Source organism: Drosophila hydei, unplaced genomic scaffold, assembly GCF_003285905.1.
Source record: "Drosophila hydei strain 15085-1641.00,03,60 unplaced genomic scaffold, DhydRS2 tig00000001-arrow-pilon, whole genome shotgun sequence".
Lineage (NCBI taxonomy): Eukaryota > Metazoa > Arthropoda > Insecta > Diptera > Drosophilidae > Drosophila > Drosophila hydei.
Genome location: NW_022045643.1, coordinates 6,661,931 through 6,684,082, shown reverse-complemented (window position 1 = coordinate 6,684,082; position 22,152 = coordinate 6,661,931). Strand labels below are relative to the sequence as shown.

Sequence of the window (22,152 nt, the reverse complement as noted above, 5' to 3'; positions counted from 1 at the left end):
CCGTTTGTGGTCTCCATTCACTGATAAAACAGAACCAGGCATGACACTGACCCCGACTACATGCTCAACATCTGCCAACGCACACACTCGGGGTGCATGTCGTTGCTTTAAGCAAACAGCCTAAGAGTATGCTACATTTTATTATATTTGTCTTGAGCACCAAAATAGAAGCAAAAAGCTCGTCGCATCCGTGAATTATGTTTAATATTCCTGGTCAGCTTATAAGCCACGTAGTTAGCACTAAAGGGCTTACATTTTTTATAAGTTTTTAAATCAGGCCACTGATTTCATAAATTATCGCTTAAAGAGCCGAACAACAGCTGTTGAAAAGGACACTCAAAGCGAAGCTAAATATGTACTTTCCGTTAACAGACGAATGCGAGGGTTGCGCGACAGACTTATGCATTAATGAATCAAAATGGCTCAAGGATATATATTGAGCAATAAATAAAATATAATTAGAGCAATTTGTATCGATTATTATTAATTCTTTAAGTATTTTGCTATTATTTCTTATATTCCTTTTTTCAATTTTTATATTGATTTCATTAAAACAACTTTTTCTAATTTTTAATAGACATTAGTTTATATAAAATGTATTTATTATATTTATAGACTAAAATTTAGTCTTAATTAAAGTTAAGTCTTGGTACTGTATTCTTACATTGCCTCCACTACACTTCAAGCTCCTCTCGCTACCCAGGAAATGCGTCACGAAAAGCGGCTACCTCATCAAACCAGACGCAAATCAACCCCCAGTGTACTGGCAGCTCCTATGCACATGTCGCATTGCTCCCCTTTGCCCCCTGCGTCGCCGACTTTTTGCTCAGACAGCAGGCAATGCTCCCACGCCAGCGCTCTCTCTCTCTCTCTCGCGCTATTTGTGGCTGTTCCTTTGCTACCTCTCTGCGTTGCTTCGCTCCCAACCAGTCGACGCACGTGTCGCTTGTTTGCCTTTTAGCCGCTTGTCGAACGGTTAAAGTTGACTTCAAAACGTTTGTTTTGACTGTTGTCGCGCTCTCAACATTTATAGTTCTCTGGCCGCTCTCGCTCTTTGTTTGCTACTCTCCCGGCTTCATTCATGCTGTCGCTGTCGCTGTCGACGTCGACGTCGTCTTTGCCGTTTCACGCATGTCCCGCCGTTCCGTTAGCCATGCGAGCCGAGCTAAATTGCCTTTGGCTCTGCAATGACTTGGCTTGAGACTCGGACTCAGTTGGTTTCTCGTGTTTGGCTGGCGGCTCAGCGTTTAGTTCAGTTTAGTCGCTCGTAACGTTTGGCAGCATTTTCCGTTTGAACACACTTTCTCTCTCTGGTTTCTGGTTCTGTGTTGCTCCTCCCTGCGTCGCCTTGTTCAAGCTAGGCCGTCCGTATTCCGTGTAAAAGAATTTGTTAATTTCATTGATTTTCCCAACATTTATTTATGGATATTGGTTTCGGACAGCAGTTAAATCCAGACATGCATCACAAACATCTGTTCTGACAGCCAGCCAGAATATCTCTTTAGTGGTAAGTTCACCTGTCGTATTAAGCACCTTTTTTATGGAGTGCACGTGCGTTTGCGAAAAATCAATTTGGCCAACAACAAAAAATGCAGTTGCCGAAAAAATTTGATATAGAATGTAGCTAAACAAGAGACGAAAGCCCTTTGCAACCGCCTTGGCCTCACAATGAACGAGCACGAGGCTCTTTCTGAACTCGCTCTTTGTTGTTTTGCCGTGCCGTGCCGTGGCACAACTGAGTCCGTTTGACCCGGCAAAACTTCGCATGGGCAATCAATATTGGCATTCTTTGCCAGCCATTGCATAATTCGGTTCTAAAGTCTAGACTGCGGGCTCGTTCTTCAGTCTTTGCCACATAATCTCATTATGAAGAGTGCAAAGTTTCAGCTCCAGACTGATAAAGTCTGCTTTGCAATCGGTTTATGTATAACTATATACATACATGCATTATATATGTGAGTGCTTATATATGGCTCATATGCACTTATCAGCTTTGTGAAGTGAGGTTACACGGTGCAGCGCAGAAAGCCAGACAAATGATTCCAGTCACAACAGCTAACTGGGAAATAACTTAAGAACAGGTTTCAACTATTCTACTTAACATATTCTGAAATACACAGCACTTGTGTACATATCTAATGATTATGTGTAAATCAAATGTATTTGAATCTAAGAGACTTGCATTCGATTGTTAGTTAATATCAGAGACAATTCACATAAATTAGAAAACAACTCGTTTCATTGTGCGGAAAAACCTTCTAAAGGAATCAAACTTGGAATTTATCAGTAAACAACTATCTTTTTATATAGATCTATAATACAGCTGAACAGTATATGTATATGTTTATAGTATATCTTTTGTTCAACAATATTTATGTTAATAGGCATAGGTGTTAGTACATATATTTTTATATTATTTGAGATAGAATTCAATTTTGATAGCTTAGAAATCGTTATTGGAACTAAAACCACCAAACCAAGTCATGTTTTAAGCAAGGGAGAGCATCTACCCTTCGATATAGTACTTGAAACAGAGTTCATATAGTAAAACAGATAAAGAACATTCGTATACTGGAATGTTTTGTATGTTAGATAGTAGTAGATGGAGTGTGAGAGCAACAACAGAAGTCACTCTTCAGCAAACAAGAAATTAATACAAAGTCAAGAAGTCGTGTTGTTGCAATTATAGTAGAGAAATCTGTTGACCTTTATTGATAATACATATGTGTTGCAAGCTAATTACGTAGATTAATGTATGTTTATTTTTTCAAATGTATTATTATCTATTATAATATGTGCATATTTATTCAAATACAAAACGCATTTTAAACGCTTCTTATCTCTGTGAAGCCATATGGCAATTAAACAAATATTGTTTCATATCTATTTGGGCGGAAAATTGCCTAGAATTTGGTTGGTATATTTGTTTTGTTATGGTCACTGGGTCTACAAATGGAACCCACAAAAATATCTCCTACACACACACACACCCATATATAATATTTAATTTTCAGTTGTCGTACATGCAATCTATATTGATTTTAAAAAGTTTCATTTTCATTTCAGACAAAGTTTTGTGCGGCAATCATTAAGCTGAACACGTAACGTTCTCTCAGGTATCTAGTAAGTCTATATACAACAACAAACCAACACAACAACAACAACAGAAGCAACATCTGCAACGGCAACAACAATAATAATGACGCCAGAGAAATCTGTTATAGCCTATATCAATCATCTTATTGTCAGCAACTTTTCATATTTCTGTAAGTATATCAAGTTAAAGTTAGGAGCTATAATATATAATTTAAATTAAGTTAATTTCATTTAAAGAAAAAACTTTTTCGCTTTATTTAAAAAATGGTTTGTTTTCAAATTTAAAATTTATTTTTCCTTGATTAAACTCATTTTAAGAGATAATTCAGTTTTTATTAAAATGTGTGTACCATGCAAAACAAAGCGTGGCAGACCTCGTAAAGTATATCTACTCTTGTGCAAGATCAAAAGTCGAGTAGCTTAGTCTGAAAATACAAAACTCTTATCGTATTATAAAGCTTCCCAACAAATTTTTATCAATGTTTATAATTATAAGCTGCACTCTTAATCTTGAGGGCATGCCAAATCATTTTGGTCATCATTGGTCTATATGGTCTATATATATATATATATATATTCTATATTTATATATACAATTCTGAAAATTTTTATATGTATTCTTCTTTTTTATTTTATTCTCGTCGAAGCGCAGGTCAAACTCATTAAAACAATGTATACAAAACGTAGAATCTGGAATTTTTAATTTCAAATATTAAAATGAATATTATTGAAATTTTATTATTATTTGAAAGAGTTGTAATTATATTTAAAATCTGAAATTAAAATTAAATTATATATAATAAATATATATATTTCCAATTTTAACAGCTATTTATGCCTAACAGATTTATTTTAATTAGAATATTGAATAAAATTTTAAGTCTAAAAATATCTAGAACAGATTTTCTATGGCTTTAAAAATTATTTAAGCTCAATTTTTTTTTGCAAAGAATTTTTTGATATATATTTTTTATATTTTATATTTTTTTATATTTTTATAAATATTTTTTTTCAATACATATACATTTTTATATATGTACATATTAAATATAATTTTATATCTTATATATTTTTAATATATATATAAATTTTAATATTTTATATTTAATAAGTAATTATATTTTTACCTTTGCTATTTACAGGGGATGAAATCGATGGATATCTCATTTATTTTGGCGGAACTTTGGGCACGTTGACCTTGACCAGCGTTGCGGCCAGTCTTGCCTACTACTTTGTTACGCGACCAATACCAGAAAAACCATTAGTGCCTCTGGAAAATCAATCCCCATTGTTGGAGGTAAGAGTAAAATCTACCCAATTGCGTTCAATTGCCTCTGCAGCCGTCAGCCATGACTTCATCAATTTGTCAAGTCGCATGTTCTCGATTTTCCTATGATACACGCCCTATATAGTATAGAATTCTGAATAATATACCTTGCAAGATACCTAGAAAATTGTAGACTTGCAAAATCTGGAAGATCTCAGCAAAAGTCATTATATGATAAATTTAGATTTTAAAATTGATAAATTAATTTTTCTATTGTTTTGTGTTTTCCACTTCCTGCCGTAAATATATTTTTTGTTTCTTCTAAAGTGGAAGTGCAATGAATTTCGAATATTAAAATATTTGTAATATTTTATGATACATTTCGAATTTATATTTTCGCACCTGTTTTACAGAAAGTATGTCACATCACTCATATTTTCATACACACGAGTTGCTAAATTTAGTATTTAATCAGATAATTTATTTTTAGATATATTTAGAGTAGATATATTCGGATGTCGTTGTTGTATTTTAAGTCAATTTATTCTTAAGAACTAATTACCTCTATAGATGATATAGGCATTTAGATATACATTGTCCGATTACAGAGTATCTACCAGTCGATCACTATAGATCTATATCAGTCCACCTTGCCTCTATTGTTCTTTTTTGTACTTTGAGGTAAAACAGAAGACTCTGGTTGGCCTTTGATGTGCACATGTCTCAAGAAATTGTGTTTCTATTTCGTTTCTGTTGTCGTCACATGATTCTTCACTCGGATTTGACCACTGTGAACGATGTTTAGCTCTTGATATTCGTATTCTATTTTATTTTCGCAATGACGCGACTTTTACAGTGGTGCAAATATTTAAATCCCACGCTCCAATTGCTGGCCTATCCTAATAGTTGCCAAAATGTGCAGCATTTACGTGCTTGCTAATAATTTATCAACTGCTGTGACATAAATAAATCATCTGCTATGACTCAATTGGCAGTCTCTTTTTGCCTTAATTAGTCTGCTGTAGCTCAATTGCTGCTAATTCGATAATAGTTCGATATCTGCAAATTGCATATGGGAAATTGTTGTAAACATTTCGTTGGCATATGTATGCATTTATTGACACTGCCGACAATTGTTAACTTCTGACCGTGTGCAAGTTCATTTATCTATTGTTTACTTTCGTTGTAAATAAACAGAATCCGCACAGATATTGGCATGTAACACAAACAATTCAAGCCCACGAGCCATAACAATGGCCTTCAAAACTTTCCCAATTAGCCAATGAGGCAATAAATATCGATACTTACATGCAATAAATTTACTCAACTTTAGACAAGGTGGCAACGCAGCACAATTAACGAATGATAAGAAACAAACAAGGCAAGGCACGACAATAAGGAAAAACACAAATGTAAAATAATTATAAATATACTATTTAGTTTTGAGTGACAGCACAGGGACAACCTGTCTGCTACTGCAGCGGTAAATGTAAGCAATTATTTGGCACGATCTCTAACATTTAAAATGTCATGTCGCGATTGCGAATTATGAGTGGAGAAATGCAAATTGGGTTGCTCGTTTAATTTCAAGCAACTGGCAAGTGACAAATGATTATCGATAGGTAATTGAATAGGAAGTGTGCATAATGAAGGAAATTTGGGAAATAAAAGCTGAAAAAGGCGTTAGATATTTAAAATGTATGTGAGGTTAGAAACGAAGTTCTTAAGAAAAAGCCACATTTAGCCTAAACAAATAAACGAATTAATGTTAATTAACACGTGCTGACTATGTCCAAAATGTAAACAAAAATGCTGTTTATTTTAATATTCATACATTTTAAATTTGTTCCTGTTACCAAGCATAAATCATATTCCTAGCACATCAAAGGGCATTGAGCCGACAACTCAATATTAAAAATTCTCTGACACAACAAAAGTTGTTACCCCCACCTCTGGCCGATCAGATCCACCTATCCCAATGACTACGTCACATGCCAGTCCCTGTGATCGCTAATCGCGTGCAGCTAACAGCGAATCACAGGCAGCAGAAAGAAGCAACAGTTCGACATCTTGATCAAGCCAAAAAACAAATATTATAATGAGAATATCTGAGATATATAAGTGTGTGTATGTGTGCACATTTTATTGTATTCAACTGCACAACTATGCGAGCTAACAAAAAGAAAAAACCGTTTAATATAAAATCTATGAACGAATGAAATTCCTAGGCATTCGCTTGTGCATAGCTCCCCCGGCCACACCCCTCGAGAGACAATCTTCGAATTGAATAAAACGCTCACCCGTCGTTCTCTCGGCAGGCGAAATGTTAAAGATCTTTAGCCAAAATCATTTTTAGCCACGATATTTGCTGTTCAGTTCGAAATTCAACATCGTGTCGTGAAGATCTGCGTGTTACGCGTGCATCCAAGAAAAACGGAACAAAAAAAAAAAACAAAAAACCAAAGAAGAAAAAAATAAAAAAGATTTTCGTCTGCTAAAACAAAAAAAAAACAAGATGTATATATCGTATATATATGTTTTATACCAATTTTTTTCTATATATATATAAAAACAAGAAGCTAGCATAACAAAAAAATCTCTTGACAATTTGCAACAAATTGACAAAAATACGTTCGTTTAATCATTACGTAAAACACGGGCAAAAAAAGACCGAAACTAAAAAGAGAAAGAGACGGAAAATAACATAATTTAATTGTTGAATGGCCATTTGTCAAAGTGTCAAAAGAAAAGTCGATGCCGATGCCGATGTCTATGTCGATGCCGATGTCGATGCCTTTATCTATAGCCTGGGCTATGTAAGCCCAAGACTCAAGTTCAAGATCGCGCACGGCTATAGCCTCGATATGTCTGAAAGCTCTATTAAAGAAAAGCCCATAAAACTTAACAAAACCAAAAAACAAAACACATAAAAATCAGCATTAATCGTATTGTTGAAATTATTTCGGTTATAATTCGTGATGATATATGATTTAATAAAATTAAATTATCGGCGATGTATAATACTATATACAGATTTATATATATATATATAGATCAAAATATATAAATATATTTAGATATATATTTAAAAAAGAAACATTTTTGATATGCAAAGTTTCTAATCGAATCGGATATTTCTGGATGCCTGAGCTGTTTAACACTAAGTGTTTACTCTCTATATATAAAGCGTTTAGGGGGCGCGTTCTGATCGCCGTAATTACCCAAATACTGGCATGTGCGTTTAATGGAGACTTACGTATTCAGGCCTAAGAACTATATTATTCGGAAATGGTCGGAATCCATTAGAAATGTCTCGTCATTTATGCCAAACGGCCAGCTGTTATTTGTTTTGAATCACCGAAAGTGCTTTCAATTACAGTCAGGAATTTTAATATTTCATGTACTTCGCATGGCAATTGAAATTGAATTCAACTAGGGCGCTATAATGGCTATAACTATATATAATTAAAGAATGTTCCTAAAGCTTTAAAATTCTGAAACCAACTCCATACGAAGAGCTTATGGAACTAGAGAAGAAAAGCTAGTTTTCAGTTATAAAAATCTAATTTTTCAAATATTTTGCAATATTTGAGACAATTGAAAATATATTAAAAAAAAAGTGTTAAAAATATATATTTAATTTTCTTGCCAACCTGATTACAATTTCAACACATAACAAGTGTGTGCTAGTTATAATGCTTTATATCGATAGCCAATACTAATATATATTTATATTTATATATATATATAGATATATATATATATATACCACATATTTGATGTGTCTGAATAATCGAAAAAATGTTAGTTCTATAGTTCTATTTGGCTGCTTTCAAATTGCTCAAATGGAATTCATGCACTTGCAATCCATTAAAAACTTTTGCATGTACTTGCTATAATTTATGGCATTTTTATGGCATCTACAATTACCATAACTCAGGCATCAATTCGCAATTGATGATTATTCAATCTTTCAGTTTCAATGAGCCGCACAGCCTGTCCCCCATGACTCAGGCGCATTTGCAGAGGATCCATATAGAAATATATTTATATATATAAATTATATTATTTTTTTTTGTTTGTGCAAAATATTTGAATAAATATTTGTTGTTGTTCTCGCTGTTGTTGTTGCTGTTATTTTTGTATATTTTTGCGTACACTCGACTAAAAGATAACAACAGAGCAGAAGAGCCGAACGACTATTTTTAAACATTTGGGGCAGGCCAAAGCTAAGGCGGCCGCCTTGTCGATAGATCAACAGAGATCTGGGTGCTATACGGGGTCTAGCTAGCAATAGCTTGTATTGAATAATAATAATAATAAACAGCATTAAATTGGCTGCACTTGCCTGCACTTGCCAGGGCGTGGCGCCATAATTATAATTGCCTTTGACCGTATACACTGAAAAAAAAAAGATATATATATATCTGTCTGAATGAGAGGCAAGAAAAAAATTGTGTTTCCTTTTGCAGTTATTTTGGAAAATGTGCATATTAAACGCGACAACGTCTGCTGATTTGAATTACCAATAAAATTTGTGCACACATTTCGCCAATAAAAACAAAAAACAAAAAGAACAACGAAAATAAAAAACCTGTGAAAATATTGTGAAGTTCCTAGAGAGTTGAAACAAATATGTCCTGTTGCGGCCAAATAACCAACGTGCGCGTGCCCATCGAACTAAACAATCAGAGCGATGTGCTCAAGGTAAGCAATGATATGGGCTGTTCGAGGACCACGCCTACCACATTCCTATTCCCTAGAAAGTCAAAGAAATATTCAATTTGATCCTGCTTTATTTTTGGAAGTTTCGCGTCAAACTAATTCAAAACTATTTTTTGCTTTCCTTTTTTTTGTGTTTTCATCTATATTTTGTTGTTAGCTTAAATACGATCCACTGTTAGACACACAGCACAGGGTAGGCGTGGCATGCCCCCTCTCTAGGGGTAGGCGGCCTTATTGTTTGTCTCCTTCACACTCGCGTGCGTCATCATTATCTCTCGCTCACCCCCTCTCTCTCGCTCACACCCCCTCTCCCTCTCTGCCTTGTCTAAACAAATCGTTTATTATTATTTTGTTTTTATTAGCAACCAAAATTTTGAAATACATTTGCAATCGCACATTAAAAACAAACAGTTAGCGCACCTTCCACCTCCCTCCGCCCACGTGCTCGGCCAGCTCCAACAGACACAGCCCATCAGGCACTTAGGTCTATTTTTTGCATGCCTCAACACATTCGCCTGCCATACGTCCAATTTACGTTGGCTCACAGCTGTTGGCCATAAAGGAAGTGCTCTATTGCAGTATAGCTTAAATCGATCGAGCACTTTACACTTACTATATATTTATATTTATATATGCGATGCGATGCGATGTTTCTCTCACACTCATTCAAAATTGGCGATTGATCGTTTTACGTATCTTTCACTACTTCATCCTCTTCTTCTTTTGTCAAAAATAAACCATAAATCACGCCAATTGATTTTGGCCACATCAATTTGAAAGATTATTGCTTTTATGCCCATCATTGCAAACGGATTTATGGTCTGGAAAAACCAAAAGTCAATTTGTTATTTTCTTAGTTTTCTTTTTTCAAAGCAGCAAAGTTGTGACAAATTCGTGTAAACAAAATTTCTCAAATCTTTTACGTCAATAAATAGACCATTTTTACAGAAATAATCAAAGTTTCAGCTAATAAAACGATCTTAATTATTTGACATTTTTGTCTTATATTAGACTTATATTAAATATAAAGTCTTGTATTGCAATATTAGATCTCATATTATATATAAAATTATATGTGCTATATAAGATTATGTAGCCTTATATTTTATATAGTCATATATTTAATCTTAGATCTTATATTATATATAAATTTTTATATTCTATATAAGATTGTATACTACATATAAAGTATATAATATATACATTTCTATAACATATAGAAAATTTGATTTTATATATACTCTTATATTGCATATAAAGTCTTATATTATACTTTATCCAAGTATAAAAATATCTTTTGATGTCTATAAAATTTTATATTGCATTATTTAAACATAATAATATATAATTTACAAATCTTAACATGATCATGAGTTAATAATTTAAAAATTAAAATATAAAAAATATAAAATACAAAAAATATTAAAAATAAAAAATTTAAATATTATAAAAAATAAAAAATAATAATATTAAAACTTAATGAACATACTTTATATGCGGTTTTGCAAGCTCTTATAGCTTTGGAAAAGAGAAAAATTAAAAAGAAAACAACAGTAAAAATCATATTAGATAATATATATTTATATATATATTTTATATATATTCTATAATATTGTATATACCATATATATTATATTAGATGAAAATAGTTTGAAAGATATCAAATACAGCGCTCCAACCTAGATTCAAATCACAATATCATATGCATGCTATCAACATCAGTCAACAATAAGCCTAGGATAAAGCCCAAAATTAGTTAAGCGTTCGACCTATCATAATATATTATCGAGGCGCTCTGTCATCGTCGTAAATCTGTTTTCTCTTCAACTCCTTCACTCATTTTGCATGTCCTCGTGTTTGTTTTCTTTTCTGTTTCGTAACTTGTTCCAGGGTCCAGAACAAATACACGTCTCCAAGTTCTACAAGGAGTCGAAGAATGGTAAATTTGTTTCCTACATCACAGAGAATGTGCGAACGTTGTATCATACGTTTCGCGAAGGTGCCTACGCCTCCAACAATGGGCCATGCCTCGGCTGGCGAGAGACCCTCACGTCGCCCTATCAGGTAAGCGCAAACAGCTCAAACAGTCCCAGTCCCAGCTCTGCTAATGATGTAATGTAATTTCGCAGTGGATTAACTATGATGAGGCGCTGCTGCGTGCCAAAAACTTTGGCTCTGGGATGCTGGCGCTGGGCGCACGACCCAAGCAGCTGATCGGGATCTACTCGCAGAACCGACCGGAATGGATACTGTACGAGCAGGCGTGCTACTCGTTCTCTCTGGTTGTGGTGCCACTGTACGATACCCTCGGCCCGGATGCTTGTGCTTTTATCATACGCCAAACGGAAATGTCCATTATTATTGTGGAAGACGATGCCAAGGCGTCGATGCTGCTGGAGAAGTCACCGCGTAGCCTGAAGATCATTGTGTCCATTAAGCCCATACGCCAGACGACACTGGAGCGTGCGCGCAGTCGTGGCGTCCAAATCTTCTCCTTCATCGATGTCGAGAAACTGGGCGCCAAGGGCAACCATCCGGAGGTGCCGCCCACAGCTGAGGATCTATGCACCGTTTGTTATACGTCGGGCACCACCGGCAATCCCAAGGGCGTCATGCTCACCCACGGCAATGTGGTGGCCGGCGTCTGCGCGGTAATCCTGCAAATGGGCGATCATCGCATTCGGGCTGGAGATGTGATGATCTCCTTCCTGCCGCTGGCGCACATGTTCGAGCGCTGCTGCGAGAATGGCATGTACTATGTGGGCGGCTGTGTCGGCTTCTACTCAGGCGACATCAAGGAGCTGACCAACGACTTGAAGATGCTGAAGCCCACGGTGATGCCGGCAGTGCCACGTCTGCTGAATCGTGTCTATGATAAGATACAGAATGATATTGCTGCCTCGGGTCTGAAGCGCGGCCTCTTTAACATGGCGCTCAAGGCCAAGGAGAAGGAGATCGCCAGAGGAGTGCTGCGCCGCAATGGCTGCTGGGACAAGCTTGTGTTCAAGAAGGTGCATCAGGCCTTTGGTGGCAACCTGCGCCTCATGGTCGTCGGCTCAGCGCCACTGGCTGGCAATGTGCTCACCTTCATGCGCTGCGCCCTGGGCTGCTTGGTGCTCGAGGGCTATGGCCAAACGGAATGCACAGGAGCCATCACGCTCACCGTGCAGGGTGATCATGTGCCCAATCATGTGGGCCCGCCCGTCTCCTGCAACGCAGTCAAGCTCGTCGATGTACCCGAAATGGAATACTTTGCCAATCAGAATACGGGCGAGGTCTGTGTGCGCGGCTCCAATGTGTTTCATGGGTAAGCTGGCGAGCTACCTATGTGGAATTAGTACACTAATTAAAGCTTACCTCTCCAGTTACTATAAGGATCCAGAGAAAACGGCAGAGGCCATCGATGCCGAGGGCTGGCACCATACGGGCGATGTGGGCATGTGGCTGCCCAACGGCACTCTGCGCATCATCGATCGGCGCAAGCACATTTTCAAGCTTAGCCAGGGCGAGTATATAGTGCCCGAGAAGATTGAGAATATCTATACACTGAGCCAATATGTCAATCAAGTTTATGTGTACGGCGAGAGCTTAAAGGTGAGTTGGAGTAGAAACTGAAGGAAAATCTAGGGGAAATATATAGAACTCTAGAATTTATAAAGAAGATAAAGTACACGAAGTTAATTATATATCAAAATTCCATTGGCAGAGCTGCATTATCGCTGTTGTTGTACCTGATGTCGATGTCCTTAAGCAGTGGGCCACGGAAAACAATGTACGAGGCACACTGTCCGTCCTGTGCAATAATAAGAATGTCAAGGAACTGATTATGAACGATATGCTCAATTGGGGCAAACAGAGTGGACTTAAGTCATTTGAACAGGTAACAGTTAACACTTTCAACAAGCCAACAATCAGTTGCTAATATAATACACACTATATACTTCAGGTCAAGGATATTTATATGCATCCTGATCCATTTTCTGTACAAAATGGTTTACTAACGCCCACATTCAAGGCCAAACGGCCGCAATTGAAAAGCTATTTCAAGCCGCAACTGGAGGATATGTATAAACATTTGGATTAAAGCAATAAGCAAGCCTAGTAACAGAACAAGAGCAACGAAACAATTAACAAAAAAGCATTCAAACTAGATAGCTCTGCGTAACATTATGTCTAATAACTGAACAGATCGAAGTTGACCATACAATACAATATTTTGAATACCAAAAAAGCATAAGCAGAACAATATTACAATATTGCCGTAGACTTAAAAGCGAACATCAGTCTAATTTTTTATAGTTCCGTCAATTCTTAGCATGTAAGCGCAAAGATATACATATATATATACAAGATAATGATGATACAGATACTGATTCTTAACTGACAAACCAAATTTTTGGCAGCGGCATTTTTTATATATGGTTTAACAGCTCTTTATAAAACCAAATTAACACATTAACATTAAAATGTTAACTATTTCCTAATCTTTATGGTTTTTATTTTCAATTTTTCTCTGTTAAAATGGCAAAATGTTTCAATTTTGAAAAATATAAATATGATGAAGATAATTGCGTAGTCTGAACGAAAACATATACATAATAAACATATTGAGACAAATTTTTAAACCAAAGCTTTAATAACCTAAAACTCGTATACTACACTCAGCGTTAGTTTTAACATTGAAAACAATAACAAAATTTTAAAAATTATATACTATGCTAAATAATTAAAAGAAAGAAAAGGAATTATAATACATTAGGTAACTTAACATACACGCTTTTAGGAACAAAGATAAGTAAAATCAAAAAGTAATTTTTAACTAACATCTAAAATCAGCGCAATTTCTGAAAACAAAAACAAACCAAGCAGCAAACAAAATGAAAATTACTAATTGGACTGCACTGTCTGCCTTACAATTAATTAATAGAGAATCCCCAAGTAGGAAACAGGAAATTCAAAATATCTCTAAATAATATATGGTCTAAACATAAACAAAAAACTTATGATAATATATAAATATTTTCTTTACGTAGGAAAACAAAATGAATACGCGAATTTATGCAATGAATTCAAGTTATAATTTAAAAATAAACTAAAAAACACAATACAACTTCGCGGTCTTTTATTCAAACCAGTCGAGCACGGAGTTGCCAGATGTCAAAATCAATGTTGGACAATCACGCAAAGTGAGCGAGGCGCCTTACCCAACACTTCCATTCGAAAATGTTCCGACTTTGTATTAAATAAAACAATCAAACATAGTTTGCATTCAGTGATTTTAATAATTTTATTTATTTCGTCTGAATTCAAATCATGGCGAATGGAATGAAAAATCTTTTCAGACTTGAAGATATTTCGCTTTTCGTTTCTTTTTTATGCTAATTGTTGGTTGTTTGCTGTTGCCTGTTAGATAGTTAAGCTTAGCTAATTTAGTATTTACCAAGTATAAAGGACATTAGGCTTATATTTACTAAACAAATGAATGAATGCAATCACAGCTCGCCATGCACATGGTCGGGTGGCGGCGGTTCTGTTATGATGACCACCTCCTCATCCTCGTCATCATCCAATTTCTCCCTGTTGCCACTGATATTGTGATTCTCATGATCCTCGATGCGTGCCAGCAGTGCTTTCAGCTCTGCATCGTAATCCTTCCACTCGGGCACAATGCGCTGAGCTGCTGTTAGTTTGGCCTCCTTGGTTTGCGGATTGTTGCACAAATCGATAACCTTGGCACTCTTGAATGAACTATCACTGCACCATGTCTGACACCACAGCCACTCATCTGGCAGCGATTTAATGGCCACCTGATGTATCATGTTGTTGGGCAAATCCTGGTCCAGATTTGACAAGCTATTCGGATCCTGACTAAGGGCCTGATACTGTCCACGCAATCGATCACCAGCCGCAATCTTGCGGAATCGCTTCAAGTCCACGACATACAAAGCTGAAATATGATAGCGCCTGCCCATCAGATGACTGCGCCAATAGCCCTGCTTCCAGAATCGGAAACCTTCCATTTCTTTACGCGAATCACAGAACGGAGTATACGCATAGGGGGCACCACCCAAATCCAAATCGTACAGCTCCTTTATGTCCGTACGCACAATCGCATCCGCATCCACGAAGATAATTTTGCGCACATTGAGTGGAAAGAGCACGTCCAGGAAGAGGATCTTATAGCCCCAAATGGTGCGCTGTTTCTCCGTCTGCTGGTGCAGCCATCGTGGCCATTTGTATTGCACGAGCTCATATTGGAAATTGTACTCCTTGGCCATGTGCGGCAGGAAGTCCGTAAATTGTGGCGACAAATAGTTCTTGAGGAACCAAAACTTCACCGGCGACTTGGTATGCTTCAGCAATGATACCATCATGATACGTAACAGCCGCTCATATAAATGTCCCGAGGCCACGGAGAAAATATTAATGGTTTCCACGTCCTCATCCGTGGCTGCTGTGCCGCTGCTACCACCAAAACTGTTGGCAATGCTATTCCAAATACCAGACTGTGCCGGCGCTGAGTCATCCGAGAGCAGCTCCGCGTGCTGCATGCCTGGCCGCTTGGATACACGCAGCTTGGTCACATGAGAGCGCAGCGAGGTAATCAGCACCTGCACTGCACCCGTTTGTTGTTGATGCAGCGTGTTGGGTCCCTCAGCATGGCTAATGGCATAAATATCTGTGGATTTGCCATCGCGCAGACGCAACGTCCAAGCGCCAGGATTTGCCTTCAACTGGAAGTAGCCCAAATTGGCCATGACAATGGTGTCCACCAGCGTGGGCTGCGATTTAGTGCCCAGCACCAATTGCAAGCCACGTGGCGGTGCACCACTGGCTGCATCAAAGCAATGACCCTCCAACAGCAGATACTCCAAGCCAAATTCACTGTGCACAGGTCCGCCAATGTCGCGCAGCTTAATGTTATCCAAATCGTAGACAGCGCGTACCGCCTCCACCAGCCAATTCTCGGGCACCTGCAACTGCTGGGTTAGCAGCGGATTGGCGGGTAACCCACTGAATTTAGCCTGAGGACCTTCAGCGCGTGCGCCATTCGCTTCGAACTGCACCTCAGAGTCGATCACATAGCGATAGAAATTCTTGACTGGCATATCGCTGTGCTGTGCCACAGGAGTTAGATACAGATGCAACTGACAGTTGAGTGTTTGCCGAAGCAATATTAAGATCGGGCTAAGTTTTTGTGCCGCTCTCGAGGCCGGATCCAACACGGCGACGATATCAAAGTGGGGCAGCTTTACCTGCTTCGCTGGCAGCTTCACCACAGAATGATTTGTTTTCAAATCACTGGGTAGCTTGAAGCGCGTCTTGGTTTGTCGGGGCAGCAGACTAGCATATAGCTTGAGCAGAGTGTCGCTGGTGAAAGTGCTGTCCACCTCACTGGCGGATTGCTTGAGCACATCGCGCACCTTGTCGCCGTACTGCAAGGCGCTGTAACGCGCCAACAACGCAAAGTCGGCGCTATCGAAGATCTCGTCAGAGCTGAGAGGTCCATAGAGTCGACCGTTGCCAATGACTAGACGCTGCGACTTGGATAATCCCAGCACACGTTGTGCATACACGCGCAGCATTTTCAGATGCAATTCCGTGCTGCCCAATACGTCTTCTAGTTCCTTGGGTATATCGTCTATGCGCTGCTTCTTTCCCCGAAGCCATTTGACCACTTGATCCGTTGCCTTTACTGGATCCATGGAATGCATAGCCGCCCACGCCAAACGGTTGAGACTTCGTTTATCGCTAACGCCCTCTGTGTTGGGAATGAATGCCAACCGCACGCTCTCGCCACCACGCACATAGTCCAGCGCATGGTCTAACAATTTGCGACCTTCATTCGTCTCCAGATCTGCAAACACCCAAAGCGTCAGGAACTGCAATGAAGCGCTACCAATACTCTCCGAGCTCTTCTTGCCGCCAAAGTATTTCAGATTTGCCATTAGCGTGGCGGTCATATCACGATTCGAGAGCTTATTGAGCGCTGCAACATTGCCCAGCTGCTTGGTGGGTACACCACTAATGTCCAAGTACTTGGCATCCTCTTGATTGAGTATGCGCTGATTCAGACGGGGCATCACATGCGGCTGATTCATCAGGTAGTTTATTATCTCATCCGCATCTGTCAGCTCACCACGGTAAACAGCCTTCTGCAGCAACGTTGTTTGGCTCATCATCTCCGTTAAAAAGGCCTCCTCGAAGTCGCTGTCGGCACTGATGATGTTGCTCGGCATTGGGGCGCCATTGAGCAGCGCCTGCGGCTGACGGACTGCACCGAAGCCCAGGCGTTGCACAAACTCTTCAGCGAGCTGTCGTCCATAGTCGTAATCTGATTCCTCGCCCAGCAGCTCATTGGCCTTGCTCTTGCTTAGTGAGCCAAACTCCTTTGTTAGCTGTTTGATGATGTGCTGCTTGGTGACGACAGCTGTCTCGCCCACAGTCGCATAGATGTCCGTGAGGAAACTGAGTGCGGCACGTGCGTCCTTTTGCTGGCTCACATAGTTGAATGCACAAGCAATGGCCACATAATCTGCTGCAGTGTCATCCCCCATGGCTCGGGCATCAAATACTAAGCCCAGACGGACGGGTGCTTGGTGTATTACAAAGGATTCGGCTAATTTGATGACACTGCGCGCTTCTGGCTGCAGTGGATCCACGACGAGAACCAGGTTAAATACATTCTTACGTATGTTGCGCAACATGCCAGGAAATGTGGGACGCAGCAAATCCATTACCGATGGCGGCCAGCGTCTGTACTGGGCGTCCTGTTCAATATCATTGATCCACTGCACCGCCGTATCTCTGATATCAATTGCAAACTCCTTTTTATTGGCGCTAAAGTCCAGAGCTAACAATGCGCTAGCCAAGTGACCATGCACATTGTTGCCATGCAGACTCTCCAGCACACGGATCTCCGAGCGCAATGTCTCCACGACGGTGTACAGATCCATTGTATCTGCATCAAAGAACAATCCATTTATGAACAAAGCTCCATCAGGCGGGGACACATTCAAACTGCGTCCTAGCGATTCGGAATTATGTTTGACTTCTGCGCGCAGATCATCGGAGACTTTGTGGGCGAGCAGTGTACGTGCCAGCATGGGGAAATTATGTGCCGTATACTGCAGTATCTGCAGCGCCTCATCGCCCTGTATCTCAGCTATTGCTGCGGCCGCCTGTAAGCCTAAGTCTTGGAATTCCCAAGCTTTTAGTTGAGCAATCTCATCGTTGCCCTGCAGCAAGCGTTGGCGTAGTTGGTCCAGTGCACGTTTTAACGTGGGATGCTTGGCCTTGAGCAAATTGAAATCGAAGCCCTGTACATCCGTTTCATTTGATAGTTCTTCTGTTGTGGCAGCACCAGTGCCAGCTTCCGGCTTCGGCGCATCATCCTGGCTCTTGTACTCCGTGGACTTTAAATGGAGCTCAACTCCGTAGCCGGATAAACGTACGGGTCGATCACTTCGCTTGGCCAAGTGATGTCGTAGCAGGTAACGTACTTTTCCTGCATTTGCAGCGTTTTCCAGCAATTTGTGATATGGTCGAAATGCTGCACTGCCCAAATCTCCGTAGAGTACCACTGTACGGGTATTGTTCTCACTACCAGGATACACATGATCGAAGCTGTAACTGCCCACATCAGCATCCAAACTGCTTTCTGCCACTGGCAGCTTTAGCTTTTGCTCCAGCTCCGCATAAGTACAGGCAAGCTCGGTGCCCACCTGTGCGAAGATGCCGCCCTGACAGGAACCCGCAGCACGTAGTTCGTCAGCCAATTGAAAGTGCGTCTGTATACGCGGCGTCAGACTATGCATTGAGACGACCAGCTTAAGAAGTGGCAGCTGTGGGGCACTCACATGTGAGCGCACCAGTTGCATAGCGGCATTGTACTGTTGCGACTCCGAACCTGCAAAGGATACTTCCATTAATATTCTTCTACAACAAATCCATCGTCACCACCTACCGTAATCATTGAGCGCCGTGTCCAATGCCGTTACAGCCTGTACATAGTCCCAGAAGAGACCTGCTTGCTCATCAGCCAAGTACTCTGCTATTTCTAAATATAGTGGCGTTTGTGTCCATTTGGCATTAATTAGAGTAGTAATTGGATAACTTTGACTGGACTCGGCAGCTCCCACCGAAACAGACTCTGGCGACAACACCGTCAACGTCGAAGTTGTCAGCAGCAATACACACAAAAAACGTAACATTTTCAGCTGTACGTCTCTTTATGAACTTTCTTGTTACGTGCACATGACGCACTTATTATAAGATCTTGCGGATTTAATAAGCGCTCGCTGTTAAATTATTACACTTTAACTTTTATGCTCTACCGAATTTCTTAATTTAATTTAAGGCGAAAAACTGATGTGGCGTTTTACCGGCCGGACAAACGTTACCACCTTGTTCCAAATGAATGGTTCAGTGTGAAGCTAAGCTGAACCAGTTCGTATTCCAGTTCCAAGACTAATTCGCTAAAAGCACGCATATGAATAATGTATCAACAAAACTGATTACGTAACTTGTTTTATAATCTTTTTATTATTAAACAGACTCATTTGTTTTATTTATTCTAAAGTATGAAAACAAACTAATAAGCCTAGTTATAATTAGATTATGAATTTAACGATATACAACAATATAGTTCGCTAATGAACTATTCTCAGACAGCAACTCCAGAGTGACCAAATATGGTTATATCGATGATGCCAGAATGTTAGTTTTATCAGCTGTTCCTGTGGCTTTGTTTATAAACTAAAGCGCGCCGAAAGTGGAATTTTGCAAGTGATGAAGTGCACTCTGGAGGGCGGCAATGCGCGTGGTAACTGATATATATTACCTTAATTTTATAAACATTAATGCAATATTTTACTAGTCATTGCCAAAGCCATACAATCGTTGTCTAAAGTTGGAAAAGAGCTGTTCATAGAAGCTGATGTCAATGGACTTCGAATGCGCTCCATCAATCCCACAGCATCTGCTGTGGCCAACATTAGCTTTAGTCGCTGTATGTTTGATACATTTCAGCTACCAGCCATCGGCAGCTTTTGCTGTAAAATAGCAATGAAGCCATGTCTTAGCGTCTTTCGCAATATGAAACAGGTGACCTGCTCTGACTCTTGATATTCGCTTATGCTAATTTAATTTCCCATTTTAGGTCGAATACTGCGAATTGAGCATTGTGGGTAATCAATCTAAATTGAAAGTCAATCTACGCTGCAAGCTGGAAACTACAAAGCAAGCTGTCATTTCAATTATGGATGAATTGAATATTACATCGAATGTGCCAACTGATCAAAGCCTCAACAGGTAGCTTAAATATATAAAGCTATAATTATATTACATATCAAATTAATATGTTGTATGTTTTTTATAGCATTCGGGGCGATCACAAGTTATTTATGGAAATCTCAAATAGCTTCAATTCTTCTGAAGAGGAACTTACGCTGGAGGCCACGCTGGACACTCTATCAGCCAAGAACTACATCGAAGGTGCTCGTGTCAATGATAAATTTATGCGATCACAACTAAAACTGAAGCATAGCGAATTTGAGCATTACCAAGTAGCTGAGGGCTCAGTTGTTACATTTTGCATCAAGGAATTTCGCTCCTTTCTTCTCTTTGCTGAAGCATTGAATGCGCCAATGACACTGGAATTCGATGATGCTGGAAGTCCATTCCTTGTAAAGATTAAGAAACACAATGACATTGAGTGCTTGCTTATCCTATCAACTCTGTCGGCCGAAGATGTTAGTATCTCGGACGATTATCGACCACAAGAAATAACTATGCGTGATCCAAATAATACAGCTCAAAAACGAAAAAGCAGCACACCTGGCCCAGAGATTCAGCAAAAGCGCCGTTTGGCTGAAGATACGACACTCTCCGACCTTGATACGTCGCTGTTTCAATTCCGCAATCGCCGCACTGAGCGGCCATCTGAGGCAGCTTCAGTTCAGCCAGCACGTATGCTGGCAGATGGTGACACTATCGATGTAGTTGATGAAGAGGCCGAGGAGGAGGCAATGTTGCTTGCCGTATCAGATGCCATGGAGGCCAGCCAGATACCTCGGCCGAGCAGCACTGAAGTGTGCTTCTACAATACGGAGGATGCGCCGCCGACATTGATGCCAGAGGACAACAATGAGGAAGATGAGAGCATACCACAATCTCCAGAACGGGAGCGCAGACATAGGGTGCGCACTATCTTCTCGCGATGCTTTCAAAATACCTATGTGCCGCGCGAGCCTTCGCCCAACAGTCAGGTGTATGCACCCAATTCGGATACAGAGGATTAGCCTATTTTGTTCGTTTATTTATAAGCATTGCATAAACGTATGTACTTGCATTACTGCCTCAATTACTTCTCTCCTTCAGATGAATAACGGGCAAAAAGCTGCTCGTTAACGCCGATGCAATTCGACTCTGGAGCAGTGCGCTGTTACGTTGTGCCTGCTGCAGCGCTGTGTGTGCCGATTGCAAGGACACCTGTGACTTCATGAGCATTTGATCAGTAGTCAGTAGCTGCTTGGATGCAGTCACAACAAAGTTGCGTGTTAGCAGAGTTAACGCTTTGCAAATCTCAATGTTGTTCTCAACTAAATTTGAATGAATAAGGCATACATTAGGTCTAATCGAGTGTGAAATGAATTGCACATACTTAATTTACGTTGCAACAAATTATTGCGGTATATTGATACAGTTGCACTAGGTGTACTTGACTGCTCATAGATATCTTCATCTTCTTCCTCGGTTGCTTCGCCAGAAACTTCCGCTGCGTATATCTGCAAGTATTTGTTATAGGAGATTCGATGCTATTTTTAATTGCCAGCTGTAAATGCCTTATGTTTCTCCACTTCTTCATCTGATTCGGACGCCTCGCCACGCACTAAATCTGCCATAATTTTTTATTTACATAGACAACAACTTAAATAGCTGTTGGTAGAAAATATTGCCTTTATCGTATCGTGCTAAATCGAAAAGCGATAGACATGTCGATTGTGGATATGCATAATCGATACTTTCCGAAGAAATGCAAACACTTCATTTGTAGAGCATAA

The 22,152-nt window shown here is 39.4% G+C and overlaps 4 protein-coding genes across 8 annotated transcripts; 2 read left to right on the top strand and 2 right to left on the bottom strand.

Annotated features, from left to right (window-relative positions):
- Positions 1 to 1,209: 1,209 nt before the first annotated feature.
- Positions 1,210 to 13,569, top strand: LOC111592261 (long-chain-fatty-acid--CoA ligase 5). 4 transcript variants are annotated; one of them, XM_023304350.2, is made up of 8 exons: positions 1,210 to 1,507; positions 3,067 to 3,266; positions 4,239 to 4,393; positions 10,979 to 11,152; positions 11,218 to 12,395; positions 12,454 to 12,682; positions 12,795 to 12,968; positions 13,035 to 13,569. In XM_023304350.2, exons 2-8 carry the CDS (start codon positions 3,200 to 3,202, stop codon positions 13,170 to 13,172), a joined length of 2,115 nt encoding a protein of 704 aa, XP_023160118.1. In that variant the 5' UTR covers positions 1,210 to 1,507; positions 3,067 to 3,199; the 3' UTR covers positions 13,173 to 13,569. The 4 variants fall into 4 exon arrangements, with proteins under 4 accessions (XP_023160118.1, XP_023160120.1, XP_023160121.1 ...); XM_023304352.2 differs by having other exon boundaries at positions 3,050 to 3,266; XM_023304353.2 differs by lacking the exons at positions 1,210 to 1,507; positions 3,067 to 3,266; positions 4,239 to 4,393 and adding exons at positions 6,586 to 6,880; positions 8,836 to 9,070; positions 9,246 to 9,281.
- A 787-nt stretch (positions 13,570 to 14,356) lies between these two features.
- LOC111592262 (UDP-glucose:glycoprotein glucosyltransferase) lies at positions 14,357 to 19,461 on the bottom strand. The gene is made up of 2 exons (XM_023304355.2): positions 19,056 to 19,461; positions 14,357 to 18,998 (listed from the first exon to the last, which is right to left on the bottom strand). Exons 1-2 carry the CDS (start codon positions 19,300 to 19,302, stop codon positions 14,581 to 14,583), a joined length of 4,665 nt encoding a protein of 1,554 aa, XP_023160123.2. The 5' UTR covers positions 19,303 to 19,461; the 3' UTR covers positions 14,357 to 14,580.
- A 378-nt stretch (positions 19,462 to 19,839) lies between these two features.
- Positions 19,840 to 21,461, top strand: LOC111592265 (cell cycle checkpoint control protein RAD9A). Of its 2 annotated transcripts, none has more exons than XM_023304362.2 (4): positions 19,840 to 19,913; positions 19,968 to 20,194; positions 20,250 to 20,401; positions 20,469 to 21,460. In XM_023304362.2, exons 1-4 carry the CDS (start codon positions 19,880 to 19,882, stop codon positions 21,388 to 21,390), a joined length of 1,335 nt encoding a protein of 444 aa, XP_023160130.2. In that variant the 5' UTR covers positions 19,840 to 19,879; the 3' UTR covers positions 21,391 to 21,460. The 2 variants fall into 2 exon arrangements, with proteins under 2 accessions (XP_023160130.2, XP_023160131.2); XM_023304363.2 differs by having other exon boundaries at positions 19,861 to 19,913; positions 19,980 to 20,194; positions 20,469 to 21,461.
- Positions 21,448 to 22,073, bottom strand: LOC111592266 (biogenesis of lysosome-related organelles complex 1 subunit 3). Its single transcript, XM_023304364.2, has 3 exons — positions 21,934 to 22,073; positions 21,753 to 21,876; positions 21,448 to 21,690 (listed from the first exon to the last, which is right to left on the bottom strand). The coding sequence occupies exons 1-3, from the start codon at positions 21,991 to 21,993 to the stop codon at positions 21,449 to 21,451; spliced, it is 426 nt and encodes a 141-aa protein (XP_023160132.1). The 5' UTR covers positions 21,994 to 22,073; the 3' UTR covers position 21,448.
- Positions 22,074 to 22,152: the final 79 nt, after the last annotated feature.